At 39.8% G+C, this 20,497-nt stretch overlaps 1 protein-coding gene across 2 annotated transcripts in view; it reads right to left on the bottom strand.

Moving 5' to 3' along the window:
- WDR48 (WD repeat domain 48) overlaps positions 1 to 20,497 on the bottom strand; it is a 46,928-nt gene that overhangs the window by 3,427 nt on the left and 23,004 nt on the right. For both annotated transcript variants that reach the window (XM_081247703.1, XM_081247702.1), the window contains exons 8-17: positions 18,361 to 18,585; positions 16,607 to 16,681; positions 15,572 to 15,674; positions 14,658 to 14,755; positions 9,703 to 9,810; positions 9,295 to 9,391; positions 7,107 to 7,202; positions 4,474 to 4,579; positions 3,484 to 3,571; positions 843 to 919 (exon numbers count right to left, since the gene is read on the bottom strand). In XM_081247703.1, the coding sequence (XP_081103829.1) occupies positions 843 to 919; positions 3,484 to 3,571; positions 4,474 to 4,579; positions 7,107 to 7,202; positions 9,295 to 9,391; positions 9,703 to 9,810; positions 14,658 to 14,755; positions 15,572 to 15,674; positions 16,607 to 16,681; positions 18,361 to 18,585 (1,073 nt within the window). The remainder of the gene's footprint in view (positions 1 to 842; positions 920 to 3,483; positions 3,572 to 4,473; positions 4,580 to 7,106; positions 7,203 to 9,294; positions 9,392 to 9,702; positions 9,811 to 14,657; positions 14,756 to 15,571; positions 15,675 to 16,606; positions 16,682 to 18,360; positions 18,586 to 20,497) is intronic.

Here is a 20,497-nt window from a genome sequence, read left to right as displayed (position 1 = left end):
CTTTAGTCATTAAACCTAGTTGAAGTGATATCTAGAACTTGCTTTAAAATAATCGTGTGTGTGTGTGTATGTGTGTGTGTGTGTGTGTGTGTGTGTGTGTGTGTGTAGGCAGGTGGGTTCAGTGGGAGGGAGGGCAGGTAGAGGTATAGATGAAACAAAATGTTTAGCCATATGTTGAGAATTATTTAAGCTGTGTGATGGGATAATGGGGGTTCATTCTCCTCTTTTTTTGCATATGTTTGGAAATCTCTCTAACAAAAGGCTTTAAAGTCCTGCTGATTCTACTTGCTGGGATACACATCAGTGAAACCCTGAATGTTCTTTCTGACTTCCCTCCTAGCATCTCCTGGCCACCCCTCCATCCTATGCTGCAGCTACATAGGTCCTTGACAATTTCAATATCTTATGCAGGCTCCTACTTCCACATCCCTGATCGAACCATTTTCTGGACCTGGAATATCTCTCTTTTGAAGTTCTATCCATCCTTACATGTCCAGCTCAAATTCCATGTCCTTCAAGAAAGCTTCTGGAAAGCTACAGCCAAAAATTCATTTCTTTCCCCTACACTCATCATTCCCTAAGTATCCATAAAAGCAGTTACTATACACAGATTGTGTCCTAAACTATGAGAGACAAAATCCATGTTTTACTAATTTTGAACATGTGCAGCTGGCCACAGTAGGTACTTGGTATATGGTTAAATTATATAAACTTTCAATATTATGAAATTAGCCTTAGATCTAGTACTTGCCTCCTGTGCTATAAAAGCAATTATAAGGAATTTAAAAAAATCTCTGGCAATAAATTAGATCAAAGTATCACACGACACTCCATTTACTTACTTTTTTAAGGTTTTTGCTCCTGAAGATGCATGAGGTTGGAGGTAGAAAGGAATTTTGTTGAATTTGGGCATATTTTTCTGAAACATGAAAAGTGAAAAAAGGTAAAATAGTTTCTATTAGCTGATAAACTAAAATGATGTCAACAGGAAAACTATCCACAAGTTAACAGTTATTTTACAATTAAAAGTGACCGTCTATGAAATTTATAAGCTATCAAATTATCTACGTCAGCCTTAGTGAAAAGGTATCAGAAAAGTATAATGTTTCATTTTGTAATAAAAGATAAAGACAAATTATATGCAGTGTCAGTGGCAATATGAAATTGCAGCATGGATCTTCTCAATTAACAATTCAAGGAATGAAAAGGAAACACATTTTAATTCTTCAAGCCATACAAACCAAAATCTGAATTCTACATTAAAATGCCCAAACAAAAAATTAAGTGTCTCGGGCTTCCCTGGTGGCGCAGTGGTTGAGAGTCCGCCTGGCGATGCAGGGGACACGGGTTCGTGCCCCGGTCTGGGAAGATCCCACATGCCGCGGAGCGGCTGGGCCCGTGAGCCATGGCCGTTGAGCCTGAGTGTCCGGAGCCTGTGCTCCGCAACGGGAGAGGCCACAACAGTGAGAGGCCCGCGTAATGCAAAAAAAAAAAAAAAAAAAAAAAAAATTAAGTGTCTTGAGAGAAACCCACAACATTCATCTTTGAGCAAAACCATACGCTCTACGCTGGTGAGGCCCATTATCCAACTGAAAAGGCCAATCAAAGTCCTCCCACTTTCTTTTCCTCTGACATCAGAGTGAGGTCTGAGGTTTTAAATGAGTGGAAACTTCAGCCAAGCACGTAGATGTCCACCATGAGGTAAACCACATACTTAGATGAAGGATAAAATTAATTGGTCATCTTTTCCCTGGGGATTAATCCTCTCCGAGCCTCCATGTCATGTCCTGTCTGGATGTCTCCTCTGAGGAATAAGCCACAGGCCTAAAGTCAGCAATGCATCCAGGTGAGTTTAACACTCAAAGGAAGTTGTGGTTTATGGGGAGCTCGGATTTAGAGAAGACCACAGAATATCTATCGGGTATCAGACTGGTTTTAAGTTCTTGGAGGTATATCTGGGACAGAAAATGAATTTTCTGCAGGTTCTAGAGATTAAATCTCTTTTCATATGTCTTTAGAAATATAGGTCAACAGCACGTAAAAGAGTCTAGACCCATGTGTGTATAGAAATTTAGTATATGATAAAGATAGCATTTCAAATTAGTAGGAAAAGTTTATTCAATAAATTGTGTTGGCACACTGGCTATCCATTTGGAGAAAGTTAGCATTCTACTTCACACCAAACAGAATAAATTCTAATAGATTGAAGATCTAGACACAAACCATTATCATAAACATACTAGAAGAGAATACAAGAGAACATTTTTGCTACCTTGAAGTGGGAAATACCTAAGCAAGACATGAAACTCAGAGCCAAAAAGGATCAATCTGGTCATATAAAAAAAAACTTTTTGCCTGCCAAAAGACATCATGAACAAAGTAAAATTCAATTGAGAGGCAAGATAATAGTCAAAGGGTTAATATTGAATATGAACAACTCCTACAAGTCAGTAAGAAAGACAAATAACCCAATAGAAAACTGAGTAAAGAATACAAACAGGCAATTCACAAAATAAGAAATAAAAATGGCCAACGTGAAAAGATGCTTAACCTCACCACAAATTAAAACAAAACAAAAAAACATTAAAACAATGAGATAATATCTGCCTATAAAAAAAAATCTGCCTATCTTTCAGCAAAGATTATAAGTATCCAGCACTGGTGAGGGTGTGCGGTACTGGGCACTCATACACTGTTGGTAAGAGTGTAAACTGGTACAGCCTTTGTGGAGGGCAATTTGGCAATATCTATCAAAATTTAAAATGTGTATACCCTTTGATCCAGCAATTCCACCTCTAGGAATTTATCCTAAAAAGTACACAAAGATATATGTACAAGGATGTTCACTGAAGTATTGTTTGTAATAGAAAACACTGGGTACAACCTAAATGTCCATTTATAGGGACTGGCTAAATAGATCTTGGTACATTTATACAATGGAATACCTTGCAGTCATTAAAAAGGAATGATCCATATACAGACATGAAAAAATGTCCAGGATATATTTTTAAGTGAGGGAAAAAAAAAAAGTCAAGTTGCAGCACAGTATATATAGTAGGAGATTTTGTGCAAAATAAAATGATCTATACACACACATATATACACAAATAATATATGCTTGTGTATGCATAGAAAAAACTACTGAAGGCTATGCATTAAACTATTAATATTTACTACCTCTGGGAAGAAGAATAGGGAGTGAATAAAAGAGAAACAGTGATAGGGAAAGGGATGGGAATTTCACCTTATTCATTTATTATTTTCTTTGATAAGCATATATTATTTATATAATTTAAAGACATAAAGAGATATATAAATAATTATTAATACTTCTTCTGAAACTTTGGAAATGCAGGGAAGCAGAAGAGGATTCCACTTGGTAGTCTAGTTTTAATTAAAGATTACACAGTCTAACATAGTTCTTAATTGTCTTCATGATTTGGAAAAAAATAAAAGGACAAAGTGGGAATGGAGGATACTTACATCCACAGTGATGTCAATTACCCATTGTGGCACTGTCTCATTCAGAAGCATGGACTCAGTCTCACCCCCAGAGTCTCGGCAGAGCAGCCTAAACATAATCCATCAGGTAGTAAGTGACAAAACAAGCACAGATCCCAAAATCATTGTCAATAAATGTTAGGGGGAGGGACCGTTATAGAGTTCATTTAGGATAACCCTCACTTGACAGCTGAGGAAATAAAGTGAAGGCAGGCAGAATGACTCACTCTGCTAAGAGGGAGAGCAAGCCCTAAAACTCGGGTCCCCAGATTTTGAGGCCAGACATATACTACAGCTGCCTGATTCCCTGGGTGAGGATAGGAACCTGGGTGTAGGCAAAGCACTTGAGAAAGGTCGTCTGCCAGTGCTATAGAGTGTGGTACTCCACACACAATGGGGGTCAGGTTTATTTTTGGTAACCACACTCTCAGGAAACCATCATAAAGGAAGAAAATTCTGCCCTCAAGGGCAAGACAAACATTTTTCTTACTTCCGGCCCTACAGAAGACTCTAGTAGGCTTTCCCCCATGACTCTCCCTGGGCCTTGGCTGGCAACTTGGAGATGAAGCCAGTCTAGCTCTTGCGTGCAGGGCCTCATGAAGGACAGCCTCACGCCTCAGGTCGGGCCACTGTTGGGCACAACAGTTCCCAAGAGCAGCCCAGTCCATCTCCCCTGGCCCAGCCTGAGGGAAGTTATCTACTCTGATGCTGTCCTGTGGGCAGGGACTTCTGGTGATGGTTTCCTGCAGAAACCACTAAGCTGCTGCCTCAAGGCGAGGTATCAACCTCATTTGAACACTAGAGGCTCAGCTCGCAATTAGAATGGGGTCTAATAGCACCAGACACTTAACTATGTCATGGAGATGAAGAAGCTTCCAAACCCCTGACACCCCTACAAGTTAAAAATAAACATGTGCTTGAATGAATACTTCTTGGCAAACAGGATGCCTTCTTAGCCCTTCTTACCCATACCTGAACAAGGTGCGACCTCCAGCTTCACCAAAGATCACAGGAGTGTGTGGGGGCACCTGGAAATAGCCATTTCCCTTTTGTACTCGGTTCTCCTGCTCCCCATTTACTAGGAAAAGGTACAGATGGTGTCAGGATCCAGAGTTAGTGCTAAAAACACAGACTCTAAACATTTCATTTCCACAGAGCCCAACCACTGCAAGATTTTTTAAGTCAAAATCCTGTACATCAGTCAGAGACAAAAATAAAGGTAAAAAAACAAAGTTAAATTCTTGAAAATAAGAAATATGGCAACTTGGGATGTACCTCATGAGAAATGACTACATTTTAGAGGATTTTATCAGAAGAGATTAATGTCTGAGATTTGCAACAAAAACATAACCATCTATTTCAGCCACAGTTAAGTACAGGACAGCCTCTTTATAAATGATGATCTGCTCTTTTTTTGTTGCGGGGATGGGATGGGGCCGGTAAAATGCCGAGCTCAGAAAAATTTCTGTCAGAAAAAAGTTTATGGTTAACGGTAGCCACAACTAATGGCAGAGGTATTAGTGAAAAACAAAACCTCAAAGAGGTCATAATCTCATTTTTACTGCTCTCTGCAGACTTCATTTCACTCTGCTTTCTTTGTAATCTTTTGAACGGAGTGCCGTCGACCCCCACTCAAGTGCTAGCTTGTGCATAAACACTTCCCTGATGAATCTGGAAGCAGTCTTGCCCTCTGCAACCTTACAGCACTCTCAGAACCTCTCTCACAGCACCTACTCTCTGATCTTATAATGCTGATATAAGCGGCCCTTTGCCCAACCAGAATGCCAGTCCCTGAAGGGCAGGGTCCACGCCCATTTATCTTTATTACCCCCACCTGCAACACAATACAGGCCTCAGAATACTCGAGCTGCTCCCCAAGTATAATCTAAGCAGCTCTTGAGTATCCACTGAGCATGGTGCAGGTGTAGCAGATTACCAGACACGTGGAGTGTGCAGTGTCCTGAGCTCTGGCTGGGTCCTGCCCTGCCTTTACTATGCCAGTTTGATTTTAAGGATGATTTGGGGTTTCCTGTGACTTTTTCTTTATTCCCCAACCAAAGCCTGGATCCAAGAGGTGCTGATTGTGCCACTGTTTTTTTTTTTTTTTTTTTTTAATTTTGTTTTCTTTTATTTTTATACAGCAGGTTCTTATTAGTCATCTATTTTATACATATTAGCGAATATATGTCAATCCCAATCCCCCAATTCATCACACCACCCCTACTCTGTGCCACTGTTTTTTTGTTTTGTTTTTAAAGATTTTTTTGATTTTTTTAAAGTCTTTATTGAATTTGTTACAATATTGCTTCTGTTTTATGTTTTGGTGTTTTGGCTGCGAGGCATGTGGGATTTTAGGTCACCGACCAGGGATCGAACCCGCAACTCCTGCATTGGAAGGCAAAGTCTTAACCACTGGACCACCAGGGAAGTCCCTGTACCACTGTTTTTTCATTACTTAATATTTATTATTGCTACTTGGGCCTCTGAGGGCACCCTGTCATGTTACAGATGGAGAAAGACAAGCCAAGAACAGGAAATGACATGCCCATAGCTACATGGCTGATAAATGGCAGAGCCCATACCAGAACCTAGCTTGCTCAACCCTCTGGGAAGAGAAATGTCCACTGAATTTCTCTGGCTCACAGCCCACTGTACAATTCTAAAGGGGAATGAAGTGGGCCAGGTGACAAAAGAAATGACATCATGGGTGGGGTCAGTGCCCTCTCTATGACAGGGACATCAGGAGACTGGCTTTCAGACAGAGAGGTATGTCAGCCTCGCAAAACAGATTTAAACTCCAAAAATCATTCTGGATGAATCAGTCAGCCAGAACAAAGTCTCTGACAGGAGCTCCTCGTCACTGGTGACCACCGTAAGTGGGCAGTCTTCAGAGAATCTTCAGCAGATAAGTCCTCAGTGGGTGGGACTCAAGGTTACATATGAGTTGTGAAATTTTAAGGTTTTTTTCCCCCTTTCTTTAATGAAATTGAGCCAAATTCTCCTCTGCTTCCCAGAGAAAGTTACTGCCACTGCCTGTGGCACACAAAGCTTTTCAATGCCCTCAATGACATTAATTCTTTACACATACTCATTCACTTACCCTGACACTTCTGAGTTGGGATTTGATTTTCTGAGCCAAGATCAGGTAGATCATCAGACTAGGTAATATCTACATTTCAAGCCAACGTGAAGTTTGACTACACAAGGACAAACCTGGCTTTCTGATGTTAATTAGCGAGCACTGGGGGTAAATCCAGCACGTCTACGGATACCCTAAGAAATATCTTTGGAATAACCCTGCTAAGCTGCCTACGTTTAAGGACAAAGGTCATTTGAATTCACAGGGTTTATTCTGTATATCTTGTGTACAGAATCTCACTGATTAAAAGCTCTCTTGGAATCTCAGTTAAGACTGGATGGATGTTCTCTAGGATGTGGAAGGGAGGGCAGTAAATTGGGCACATCACATATATTTATTATGTCACACGTTAGCAAATGCTTAAAATAACTTTTTAAAGAAAACATTCTCAGGATAACACACAATCTAAGTATCCTTAACTTCTGAGTAATTTTTAAATCAATTATCCTGATATAAAAACACGAACCATGGTTTACTTCATTTTCTTCTTCATCTATTGGATTCACATGTGTCCTAGGCCAATATTCTAGGAGGGCCTGGAGTAAAAGTCCTCCTAAGTTCACTGCAAAAGAGTTAATATAAAAAAGAAAAGAAATGGAAAAGAGAATCATTAGCTTTAACCTAAAAACAGAGGGAAAGAAGTAAAAATTAAAAGTTTCCACAAACGCTGATGTTACATTCTTAACCCAATGCCAAGGATGTTTAAAAGCGAGATTTAGAGATTTCACGAAGTCTATTAAAATTTTATCTTAGAATGTTTAAAGCTGTGATAATATGGAGCAAACACATATTCTATTTGGTTGTTCAGATACAGCCATTCTTTAAAAATGAACAAACAAAAACAGCAACTGTAGTCTTTAAAGGGCTATTTCCATACAAAGCCAAGTACACTATATTTATATATATCAGGTATTTCTACATGCTACATTCTTAGGAGAATACTGATCAAAAATATAATCAACAAAATAGATGAGTCTCTTCTCACCATACACAAGAATTAACTCAATATGGATTAAAGACTTCATGTAAGACCTGAAACCATAAAACTCCTAGAAGAAAACACAGGCAGTAAGCTCGCTGACAATGGTCTTGGCAATGTTTTTTTGGATCTTACACCAAAAGCAAGGGCAATGAAGGCAAAAATAAACAAGTGGGACTACATCAAACTAAAAAGCTTCTGCAGAGCAAAGGAAATCATCAACAAAATGAAAAGGCAACCTAGTGAATGGGAGAAAATATTTGCAAATCATGTATATGAAAGGGGTTAATATCCAAAATATATAAAAAATTCATACAACTCAACAGCAAAAAAACTGAACAATCTGATTAAAAAATGGGCAGAAGATCTGAATAGACATTTTTCCAAAGAAGACACACAGACAGTCAACAGGTACATGAAAAGATGCTCAACATCATTAATCACCAGGGAAATGCAAATCAAAACCACAATGAGATATCACCTCACACCTGTCAGAATGGCTATTATCAAAAAGACCACAAATAACAAATGTTTGAGAGTATGTGGAGATATAGGAATCCTTGTGCACTACTGATGGGAATGTAAATTGGTGAAGCCACTGTGGACAACGGTATGGCAGTTCCTCAAAAATAAAACTATCATATCTAGTAATTCCACTTCTGACTATTTATCCAAAGAAAAGGAAACCACTAATTCAAAAAGATATATGCACCCCCATGTTCACTGCAGCACTATTTACAATAGCCAAGATATTAGAAACAACCTCATTGTCCACTGATGGCTGAATGCGTAAAGAAAATGTGATACACACACACACACACACACACACACAGAGAGAGAAATATTATTCAGTCATAAAAAAGAATGAAGTCTTGCCATTTGCGACAAGGATGAACCATGAAGGCATTATGGTTAAGTGAAATATGTCAGACACAGAAAGACAAATACCACTTATATGTGGAATCTAAAAACAAAAAAGCCAAAAAACAAAGCTCACAGATACAGAGAACAGATTGGTGGTTGCCAGATGTGGGGAGTAATGGAATGGGCAAAATGGGTGAAGGGGGTCAAAAGGTACAATCTTCCAGTTATAAAATAAATAAGTCATGGGGATGTAATTAATATACAGCATGGCAACTGTAGTTACTAATACTGTATTGCATATTTGAAAGTTGCTAAGAGAGTAGATCTTAAAAATTCTCATTAAGAAAAAAAAATTTGCTGTGTATGGTGATGGATGTTAACTAGACTTATTGTGGTGATTATTTTATAATATATACAAATATTGAATCATTATATTGTACAACTGAAACTAATACATTATATGTCAATTATACTTCAATAAATTTTTTTTTTTAGTTGGGGGGGAAAAACCGTTTCCTAGATTCACTTTCCTAACCTAACAGACTTCCCGAATGGTTTAAGGGTAGAGAGTGTGCTGCATGTTTAATTGTTAAAGCTAAGCCATAGATTGTGAGAAAAATCAAGATCCCCAAAACACTTAAAATGAATAGTATTTTCCATTTTCATATGAGAGAATATACAGATTTCTTGAAAAATGATTTTAAAAAAACCCAAATATTGTTTAAAAAAAGAAGATGAGCACATAAAAAAATAGCACAGATCCACCTTCTCTTTTGGAAGGAGAAAGGGAAAGAAGGACACTTAAACTCACGTTTTGGATCTGACCCATCAGGGCTGCTAAAGCCAGCATCTTTTGCAGAAACCCAAGCAGCAAAACAGTCACTCTCATCCAAAGTAATTGTCAACATCTGTCAAAAGAAAAAAATTGTTAGTGACATTCCATGTGAATACATTCTCCAAATAAGTCTCTAAACCATTACTTATTTGTACTATTTAACTAAAGTGCTAAGCCACAGATTCAGAACCAAAATGTGTTTCTGCATGATTCAATGCAACTACAATTTAATATACTGGGATATGAAAAGGCATTTAAACTGCATAAAATTTTTTCCTTTCATACATAAAAACACAGGACTCTGTAACTAATAATACTTAATTTTGAGCTATATTAGGAATTTTCAACTATCCCAAATCACACAAATATCAATTGCTAACTTACCCCTGTTTTTAAGTCTACTGAGAACCAATTTGGTACATATACCATCTTAAATCTTTTCTTAATTTCATCTTCAAAATCCACTTTGCCCAGATCTTCAACTTTACATGCCTATACATCAAAAATAAAGTATGATAATTATCAATGTTAAGTGGTCAACTGATTTGATTCTGACTTAGCTACTAAAAATTTTACACATTTGCCTAAATATAATGGAGTCTTAAATACATTCCAAAAAGAACATGGTCAAATATTTTTATCTTAAAGCATTTACCATTAAGTAACTACGTCCTATTAAAATTTTAAATTAAAAAACCACAAACTGTTCTTTTTTGGGAAACTGTAACCTAAGTTTGCTCATATTGATATAGTATACCACCACACTTATCAGGAAGCAATGTCAAATGAAGCAAAAAAAATCTTCAAGGAACAAATAACAGTTTCTAAGCACTTTAAGAGAACTGTGAAGCTATCAATACCTTCAGACAACCGCTATAATACAGGCAGCAATTTTAAGTTTCTCTTTCTTGACCATTACAATCTTTCTTATTCATTCCCTAAGTATCTATGCTCCCCAAAAGTATGTCCTGAACTTCCCCTCGTGCCATGGAGCATTTCCAATCACAGTTCATCTCAATCCTGAACAATATCACAGAATGTTCCCTCTACCTATTCTTCCTAACAGCAAACTGGCTCTTTCCTGAGGGTCCCATCTCATCAACTGTCTTCTCAAAGGGTGACTCTGCATCTCCTACATCCCATAACTCTCTAATGGCATACAGAGACCATCATTCCACCATCACTATGTAAAAACTCCTATTTCTTTGAGCCCGTATCATTTAGCTGCAGTAAACCGTACCCCTTTTCCTCACAGCCATCTAGCAACCTCTGTGCTCACTCTCCCTCATCTCCCTCATTCAATGGCAACCTGAGCCTGGCTTAATGTCTTAAAACCATCTTGAGATCTTGCTTGCATCCTGGACAATATGAACATCCACATGGACAACACACAGGACAAGATGGCCTCTCAAATCCTTGACAGTATTCCCACTATAAATACACAGTCATTAATGCTACCTGGAACTTGTTTCCAAAGTCAGTTCTCCACAACATCTTTGTCAAATCTCTACTCTCCTCATACCCCTGACCTTGCTGCCACCACCTCCTTCACTACCCCCAGAACATGACTCTGACCTCTACTTCTCAAAAACAGAGAAGCCTTGACAGAATCCCCTTAACTTTCTGCTACTGTTCTTCCTTGGTGCAAGGAAAAAGGTGTCCCTCCTTGCTGTGCTCTGGATCCCCTCACCTCTTGCTTCTTGGGGACCTTGTACCATCATTTACCTTCTCATGTCTCTACGGGCTTCTCCTCATGAACAGTGAACCACGATCAAATTTCTCCCATCTTAAAAATGCCTAAACACCAAAACAAAACCTTCCCTTGACCTTCTCATGCCTAAATCTTCTCCAGCTACTGCCTTTCCTGCCCATCTCACCAAAGTCAAATTTCATCTAAGATTGTCTCCCTTCAAATTCTGTTTCTTCACCTCCCAAACACTATTCAACCCACTCTATCTGGCTTTTGCCCTTAGGTCTCCCTAGAAACTGCTCTCCCCAGACACCATCCTCTTTATTGGCTAGATCCATGTGCACGTTCCATTCCACTGTCTCACACAAACTCTCAGCAGGCCAATGCAGCTAACCACAAGCTCCTTTCTGAAACGCTTAATTAGTCCTTGAGCTCTTCATTTTCTTACCCCTTTTTATTACACACCTTTGTGGCTTCCTCTTTTTCTAAAAATTATTGAAAGGGAGGTGACTTGGTTTCTTCTATTTTCAGTATAGATGTATCCCTTAGAAACTCTGATCTTTCTCATGGCTCCAATTATAATCCACAGCTGAAGACGGCTGAACCAATTTCTCCAGCCCAGTTCTTTCATGCGTGCATTAGGTTGTATAGCTCTCTGCCCAGCAAACACCTCTACCCAGATCTCTCACATAAATTCAAATCTGTTGTCTTTCTCAGCATGTCCCTTTCACCCAACAATGCTTTCTCCTCTTATGTTCCCTATATCACTTCCACTCACCAAACTAATCCCGGAACCTAGGACTAATCTCTGCTCCTTCCTTTTCTTCATACTCCCTTTTATTCTAGCATCACTCTTATCTATAGGCTTAAATATCTTTCTAATCATTCTGTTTTTTTCCCCTTGTTCCCACCCCACTCCAGAGGAATATCCGATATTTAGCCTGTATTAGTACAACAGCCTCCTAACTATTGTGTGTCAGTCACTACAGTAAATACTTCTCAAACACCCCCTTAACATTACCAAGAAATATGGACCATCCAGATTTTAGGAATAAAGACAAAGGTAAGCATATTCTGGAGATCACTTGGCTAGTAGCTGGCACAGCCAAGGTCAGAATGCAGCTCTAACTCTGAGCCTATGGTCCTAAATACTCCTGACTTCCATATTTCTGTATAATGCCATGTCTATTTGGCCTGATCACTTGATCTTAAAACCTCAAGGTCTAGTGTCTGGATATGGGAAGCTGCCAGGGACACAAAAATGCCAATGATGGTGCATGCCAGCTGAGCGCCCCATCTAAGTAGAACTACCTCCCATTCAGACAGCAGGACTCTACTCAGACTTCAGCTAATTAGACCAAGAGAGGACATCAGACTCACAGGCAGAAAATCAAAGGGGAACGGGCTCGATTTGACTTTGTTAGATATTCTGGAGAACATCAGATGCTGCGCAGCATGAGGTAAAGCCTAGCCACAGGGCAGAGCTGGGGCCACATTAGTGGTGAAGCAGCCAAATTCCTACTGATGAGGTCCTTAGGGCTACTCTGGATCCTCTCTGTCTTCACAGAACCCCTCTCTGAAACAAACGTGAGTTTCTGGTCCCCTGACAAGCACATCTCTACTGTAGGAAAAAAACCAATCGGAATTTTTGGAGCCTACTGCAATTAAATTTTCCACTCAACTGAGGTCTCTTGTTCTGAAGCCATGTTCACCAAGCAACTGTTCTGTAATGTGATTTCCCACAGAGCTGCGCCACAGTGGGGGAATGTGTTAGTCAGGCCAAGGTTTCCATTCAGAGACAGTCCCCTTTTCCGAGAAAGAAATGTGTTTATTCTTTGGATCCAGAAGTTAACTTAAGTGAACCTCTGTTCCTTATAACCAGGAACCTAACCAAAATACCAGATCTTTTCAATTCTTCCTTTAAAATATACCCAATATCTGTCTCTTCTTTTATTTTTGGATCAAACCATCTTATTGAGGGACTCCAGGAGAGGGTGGAAGGCCTGGAGGACAATGAGATCTGATGTCTTTGGCCTGGCCAAGATCTCTCCAAGGCTTCAGAGTGGTCAAAAGTCATCCATCTCTTTCTTCAGATTCCCAAGTCATTATGCTTAAGACAACTGACTTCCTGACTTCCAGCTTCTTTCCCATTATACATACTGCTACTGCTCTGAACATAGAGTTTTCCTGCTCTAAAATCATCTACGATTAAGAATCTTTAGGAAGTACCAAAGAAAGGGCAGGTCTGGAGCCTGAAATTCACGACTTTTTGGTAAATGATGTGAATCTCATCTTTCATCCTTACACACCCCTACTACTCTTATACTTACTCTGGTCTCCAGCTATACAAAACTGTTCACCTGGTCCTGAATAAGTATGTTTTGGTTACCTTCCTCTTCTGTGCCTTTGTCATTCACTCCCTCTTCCTAAAATGCCCTCCCATAATCCACCTGCTGGAATCCTTTAAGGCCCTGTTCAAATGATTTCTCCACTGTGAGGTTCTCCTGATTTCTCCAGTTGTAAGTAATCACCCTTGTCCATAAGCTATCTTGTGCTCTGTTGTCCCTCGTACCAGAAGGGATCATGAAATAAAAATTTTCATCATTTGTGGCCCTCAGCACAGTTCTTTGCACTCAGTATTCATTCATTCCAGAAATTTTATTTTATTTATTTATTTTTTTGCGGTACGCGGGCCTCTCACTGTTGTGGTCTCTCCCGTTGCGGAGCACAGGCTCCGGACGCACAGGCTCAGCGGCCACGGCTCATGGGCCTAGCCGCTCCGTGGCATGTGGGATCTTCCCAGACCGGGGCACGAACCTGTGTCCCCTGCATCGGCAGGCGGACTCTCAACCACTGTGCCACCAGGGAAGCCCCAGAAATATTTTTTGAACAAATATAACAACAACACTAAGAAGGGACATTTGTCAGGATTCTAAAAGCAAACTTTTCAATCTGTCTATAAATTCTTCAGTGCTATTTATAATGTGGTTGAACAGCTTAATACATCTCAATTATCCAAGGAGTCACTGTAACATGACCCAAAGTAGTAACTGCTGCTCACAGTGATGGCTATAAATCCTAAGAAATGGCCAAACTTATCTTGTGTACTCCAGTGGTTCTCAACCCAGGGTGATTTTGCATCCTTCTTCTTCCTTCCTCCCCCTAAACATTTGGCAATATCTAGAGACATTTTTGGTTGTTATAACTGAAGTGGGGGATAGGGATGAAGGTGGTTACTGGCATCTTCTGGGTAGAGGCTAAAGGGTGCTCCTAAACATCCTACAATGCACAGGACAGATCCTATCCCGCCCCCCTCCAAATGTCAACAGTTTCAAGGACGAGGGACTCTGATGTTTTCATTTTAAGGGAAGGCAGCACAACACAGTTTGTAATACACTAAACAGAGAAAACGGTTTCATTCAAATTCTGGGTACTTAAAAAGATAAACTATGGCCTTATCTAATATTCACATAAGAATATATATATATCCACCCCAAAATAAGGCTGCAATTAAATCTTTATTTATATAATAATTATCTTGGTTATTTTATACACACACACATATAACACATATACACACACAGACTATAATAAAAATAAAGGGATACATAATCCAATAACCTATATTTAATTACAAAAAGATACTTACCTTTAATACATCCCAATATGCCACATTATTATTGGTATCTTTGGTTAATATATGTCTCTTATCATTAAGAATGTGACACTGAATAATACTAGCACCCCCTAAAGGAAAAAAATCCACACAATTAGGGAAACAATCCTACATTTAAATTCACAGTACAGCAATAATGTTAACTGGCATGTACTGTAACAGAATGTAAATCATACTAGCCCCCAGAAAGGAGAAGGTAAATCAGAAGACCATATAGTTATATCTAAGGCAATTTAAGGCTAACCAAAGAAAAACTGTCTGATTTTAATAACAGATTAAAAGACTCTCCATTCACTTCAAGGGTCTACTAGTGGAAAATTATTAAGAGCAAACCCCTTAATATTTTTTTTTACCCACTAGGAAAAGTCCACATGATGACAGGAAATCTCTGAATTAGTCCTATCTCTCATTAACTCTTGTTTCCTATCTTCCTTCTCCTGAATGGACATTCTATCCTAAAGGTCACAGCATGGACATCTAACTATAGATAAACACACCATTCAATACTCTAATCCCCTTGAAGTCAGAGCTGTCACTCGCAGTTTTAGCATGCAGAATTCAGGGGCCAGATCTGACCATTCTGGCTTGTGCCAAAAGACAACATTAAATCTTGTATCTTTTACAAAGTGGTTGCTGGCTTTACCAAGTCCATGATTATTCTAATGTTGGGCAAAACGATTAACTCAAGAAAGCTCAATTTTTAAAGTCACTAAAAAGCACTTAAAAAATATTTTTCTTCTATTAAAAACAAACCAATATACTATTAGTCTTTTGTTGACATCAGGATTACATTTAAAGGAAGGTCATCTCCTTTATTTTTGTCAATTTCTTAGTAAGTCTAATTAACTTCAGTAAAACAGACAATACTTTCCAATATCCTTACTTACCTTTAATAACCTGGTCGGGTTGTGTACAAAGGGGTGTTATAGGATTTGTACAGTCATTGTCATAATCTCCAGAGGCTCTAAAATTATGAATTCCTTTCAATGTCTAAAGGAACAAAATTCATTATTTAATCATTTTATGCCAATTGGTTTAAAGTGGCAAGAAAAACAAGAACAAAAAAAAACAACAACAAAGAACAAATGAGAAAAACCGACAATAACAATATCAACCAAAAAATACTTAGTCACAAGATACAATTACCTACCATGATTAAAAAAATACAAAACAAAAATTAAGAAGGGAATGTTGTCTTTTTGGAGAGAAGACTAGGCACTCTTCCAGGTAAAGCTATGTTGATCTCAAATTGGCACAATGAAATTTAAACAAGTTATATAACATTTTTTTTACAAGTACAGAGAAAGACCACTTGATCTACATATAAACAGGAATAAATGCAAACACTTTCTCTTTTGTTATCCACAAACAGTCTGGTAAGCAAGAAAACTTAAATCTTCTTTAATTAAGACTTAAGAACTAATAGTACTTTTGTGACTTCTCTCTGCTTACTCTTTATTTCTATACCTGTTCTTCATGCTATAAAGAAAAAGGAAATGAATTTGAAAAAACAACTTTCTGCTTTCTCTTACGTTTAGAAAAATAGAATCCTAGAGTTTCCCTGCTGTGTTGGTACTTGGGCTGCCTCTTTTCAAATACAGCTTCATGAGTTCAGAAGCTGTACTACTTTAAAGCTGTACTTTACTAGTTTTATCAGGGAACAGTGCTTATTCTAAGCACATCAAATGTGTACCTTGGCTCCTGACAAAGAAGTCAGAAGCTGCATTTTGACTATGACCTTAATTTTTGTACAATCCTTAGGATCGCACCTGCATTCATAGGGGCTTTCAGATTTTTGTCACTGTCCAAAAGCATGCTGAGAGTCAGGCTCATACTGAGCATTTGCTACTGGTACCTGGGAGGTCCGTGATAACAAACCACATGTTTATAAACGTTTGCCAGATATACAGTGGCTCACTTACCCATTTGTTTACTGTAGACTTCGTTGTTGCAACCCAGATTGCAGGAGGGGGATCAGCTGACCTGTCAAGCTCCATCTGAAATAAAGCACAAAAATATTGCTTTGTGGAATGTTGACTCTTCTGAACTGCCAGGACCAGCTATACACTATTAAATATCAACTCCTTCATTCAACATCTGTGTGCTGATGATACCACAGCGTGTGTTAAAAGCTAGGGATGCACAGAAGAATGAGTCTCTTTGCTAAAGGAATTCGTAGCCCTATAAAAGTGTAATAGGGGTGACTACTTACCAAAAACAGTGGCTTAAAGTTTTAAGTGTGGTTAATTTAAGGGTTCTAGATGGGTACAGTCAAAAGGATGACTTACCATAACTTTCTGGTTTTGTCACTCCTGTGTTTTGTCTTCATGTTCTTAGTAACAAGGAAATACGTTTTTTTCTTGGAAAATGTTTGTAGCAAAAACCAAAACAACCATTCTAACAACACAGCAAAAGGAAAAGTACCCACATAATGTACCCCCCCACCACTTGCTTAAGGAGTACAACTGTACTTTGTGAACAGTTTACTGTGTCCTCCTATATTTTTAAAATACCATACATATAAAAATACACATATACCCATGTATACATCATGCAAATGGAATGACTCTACATTTGCCCACTATTCTTTCTGCACCAGGAAATTGCAGGTTTTTAGACCTGGGGACAGGGCTCAACCACTAGCAAGTAGGAATCCTCTTCAGTTCAAAGTGATGCTCATTACAACATGGTTATGCCTGTGCTAAACACTTCTAGTCTTTTTCTCCACAGCCAAGAGATCCTGGCAGCTGCGGGACTCGCAGCGCAGTTTCTCCTCCACACGTGACTCTCCCCATCAGTATGCTTCCTGCACACATGCTGTGTCTGTATTTTAGCCTCCACTCTCTTGCTTCTCTAAAGGATTATTGCTTTTGTCCATTAGGCTGTGCCATCTGTTTTAAAAAACTGTAACTGGCCAGTATTATGTGAGCTCTTAGACCACAGGCATCCTCTCAAGTGTCTCATTTGACCTCTATTCCCTTTTTCAGTCCTTCCTCCTATACTGTGGTTTCAGATGTCACTTAGTTTCGAAGACGATGGGTATTTACAATTCTGTTTCCTGCTTTCCTTGTTGTTTTCAGATGATTTCTGAGAAGGGGTGGGGGGGGGAGTGCTGCCTTTATGCCTCCATTTTAAACCTGGAAATCTCCTCACCGTTGTCTTAATGTGCAATTCTGTGAACATTGGTGAGACTGAACATCTTGTCAATGATGACTGGCCATTTTCTAGACTTCACTTTTAGCAGGTGTCAATATGGATGGCTTCTCAAGTACCCTTTTACCCACCACCCAGGACTATTTTGAGGCAGTGATGGTTTGGAATATGAACCAGCTTCCGCTCTTCTTCAGGAACACTATTCCACATCCTCCTCTTGAGGCAGTGGACAAATTTCTGCTTTGCTGTCCACTCTCAGATACCTGAACTCCTCACATTCCTCCTCTAAGGACAGGTTAGGAGAGCCAGGAGAGCTCAGGAGCACTTTGGGGCCAGCTCACTAGGATTCGCCAGTGCGAGAGCCATCCATCCCTGATGTATCCATGAAGTCGCCATTTCTTCTATGGGTGACTAACAAGTATCTTTACAACCTCACAGTTGACTTGTGTTTTAATATTGATTTTGCTGTATTTGGCTAGCACATGTAACAATCTTAATCATAAAACTAAAACGTATGACATACCTTGAGAACTGGTGCTTTTTCTTCACAAATTAGCAACCGAATGTCAGGGTTTCTTAGGTCTGTACAATAAATCTTCCTGTCCCTTCCTCCAGAGTACACATGTGTGAAGGTGTCATTGACCTGTAGAGCCCAAACACCTTCATCATGCACTCGGTACGTTGCTATACATCTCTGCTGGCCAAGGGACCAAAGGCGAATTGTCCCATCAGAACTGCCGGAAAGGCACTGAGAACAAAGAAAGCTAAGGTTAGAAACCTGCCAAAAAGTTCCTGCTTTCTTCTGCTTTGCACTTGTCTTCGCTCCTGACTCCACAATGTCAAACACACACCTCTAACAACCTGTATTCCTGACTCTGATAAAGACTTCTGACAAGCATACGCCACAGCCTGAAACGACCAAAGGCAACCGTATGGGCTCAAGCAGGGGAACCCTCTGAGCAAAACTTCCTCTGTCCTGTGTACCTGGCCACTTGCTGCATCACCATCCCTTGGGAACATGTTAAAAATGTAAATTCCCCGTTCCCATTCCAGACTTAATGAGGCAGAAACTCTGGTGGGGCTCAGCAATCTGTTTCGGCAGGCTCTCCAGGTCATTCTGGTATGCCAAGTTTGACAAGCATTGCACTAGGCAAGGAAGCCTTCTGGAGCCCTGGGTCACACATCTGTTTTGTCCCCCACCTCACAGCTCTGGATTCCTGATGGCCTGCCAGGTCTCCTGGATTCTACTGACAGGAGCCAAAAGCAAAATCCAGGCTTGCCACTCCCTCTGTGAGCTTGGATACTTCCTATATGAGCTTCAAGTTCAACACCCATTAATACAAAATGTAGACCCTCAGCATTCAGAGTTAACATTGGCAATTCTGACAATTTCTAAAGGCTCAGGAGTGTCAACTACATAGAAGTTGCAGGTACACAAATCAGGGCTGAGCACACAGACAGTGTGACAGAAACAGGCAGAATCAGCCACCCGACATTCACATTCAGCATGCCTGGTGTTCTCTACTAGTTACTGTGGTGACCTGAGGAAAGGGATAAAAACTTATTTCTTGGGGAAAAAATCACCCTGAGGGGAAAGGAACTGCTGGTGCTGGTGTACGAAATTAAGCAGGCAAAGAGCTTCAAAGAAGAGAAGATAGTTGTGGGCTTGGAGACCTGGACAGTGTTTGAACAGATGAGGCCTTCTGGAATATTAAGGATTTACTGGCCTGCTCTGACTTGAAGGGGCCTTCAGACATGTTTAATTAAACAAACATCATACTAACAGACTCCCCCATAAGCTGTCAGGAGCATCAGTGCTTTAGTCACCAATTCCAACTAGTTCACAAGGGAACCAAGAGACTAACCAATAAAGAAACTGTCAGGAGTAAGGTGGCAAGCAGACCTTCATCATGTGTGTAGGAGCACTGTGGCAGTCTGATGGGGACAAGGCAGGGAGGAGTTCTCCATTCCAGGAAGAGATGCTACTCTGTGGTGGAAAAGCTGTTAGTAAAGCTTTGATCACTCAGATTCTAGACCATGTATCTGCAGGGAATAAGGTCTGACAACTTTAGGAAAAGGAAGGCAAAGATGATGGGTTGAAAGTCCTCACAGGCTGGGTGACTTATAGCAGTAAAGAGATGAGTTCCAAACCCAGAATGCACAGGTGAAAGTGGATGAGGAAACAGAGTATATTAGAGTTCTATATCAACCCTGATATAGAATACAAAATAATCTTTGATGGTAGTCAGTATTCTAAGACTGCTAAAAAGCAGGCTCCCAAATAGACAGCAATCACTTTTAAAGTACTACACAGGCAAACATCTTTGCAGCATTTGGTAGTATGGTTGAAGGACGTGCCCATTTTATAGGAATTCTAGTGCTTGATATCCTACAGGAGCTAGAGGAGTCATCAAAACATTTCCCACTGCCTCCACCCTTCCACTGGATAAAAATGAAGACCCCTTCATTATGAGGTGGCCTCTGGGATTAGGACAGAATGCCCCAAATGGTTCTGCTAAGTCAGACTTAGGGGAACAGATTCTATAGCCTGATCAGGTGCTCTGTGCTTCTGCCAATGGACATGAGAGGTACCAGTGTATTGGGGCCAGGCTGCTGTTGACCAACACAAAGTGCTTCTGGGATGGTCGCTTACACACAAT

This window comes from Mesoplodon bidens (genome assembly GCF_964165515.1).
Source record: "Mesoplodon bidens genome assembly, chromosome: 10".
NCBI lineage: Eukaryota > Metazoa > Chordata > Mammalia > Artiodactyla > Ziphiidae > Mesoplodon > Mesoplodon bidens.
Note: the sequence above shows the minus strand (reverse complement) of the source record. Positions and strands in the feature narration are given on the sequence as shown.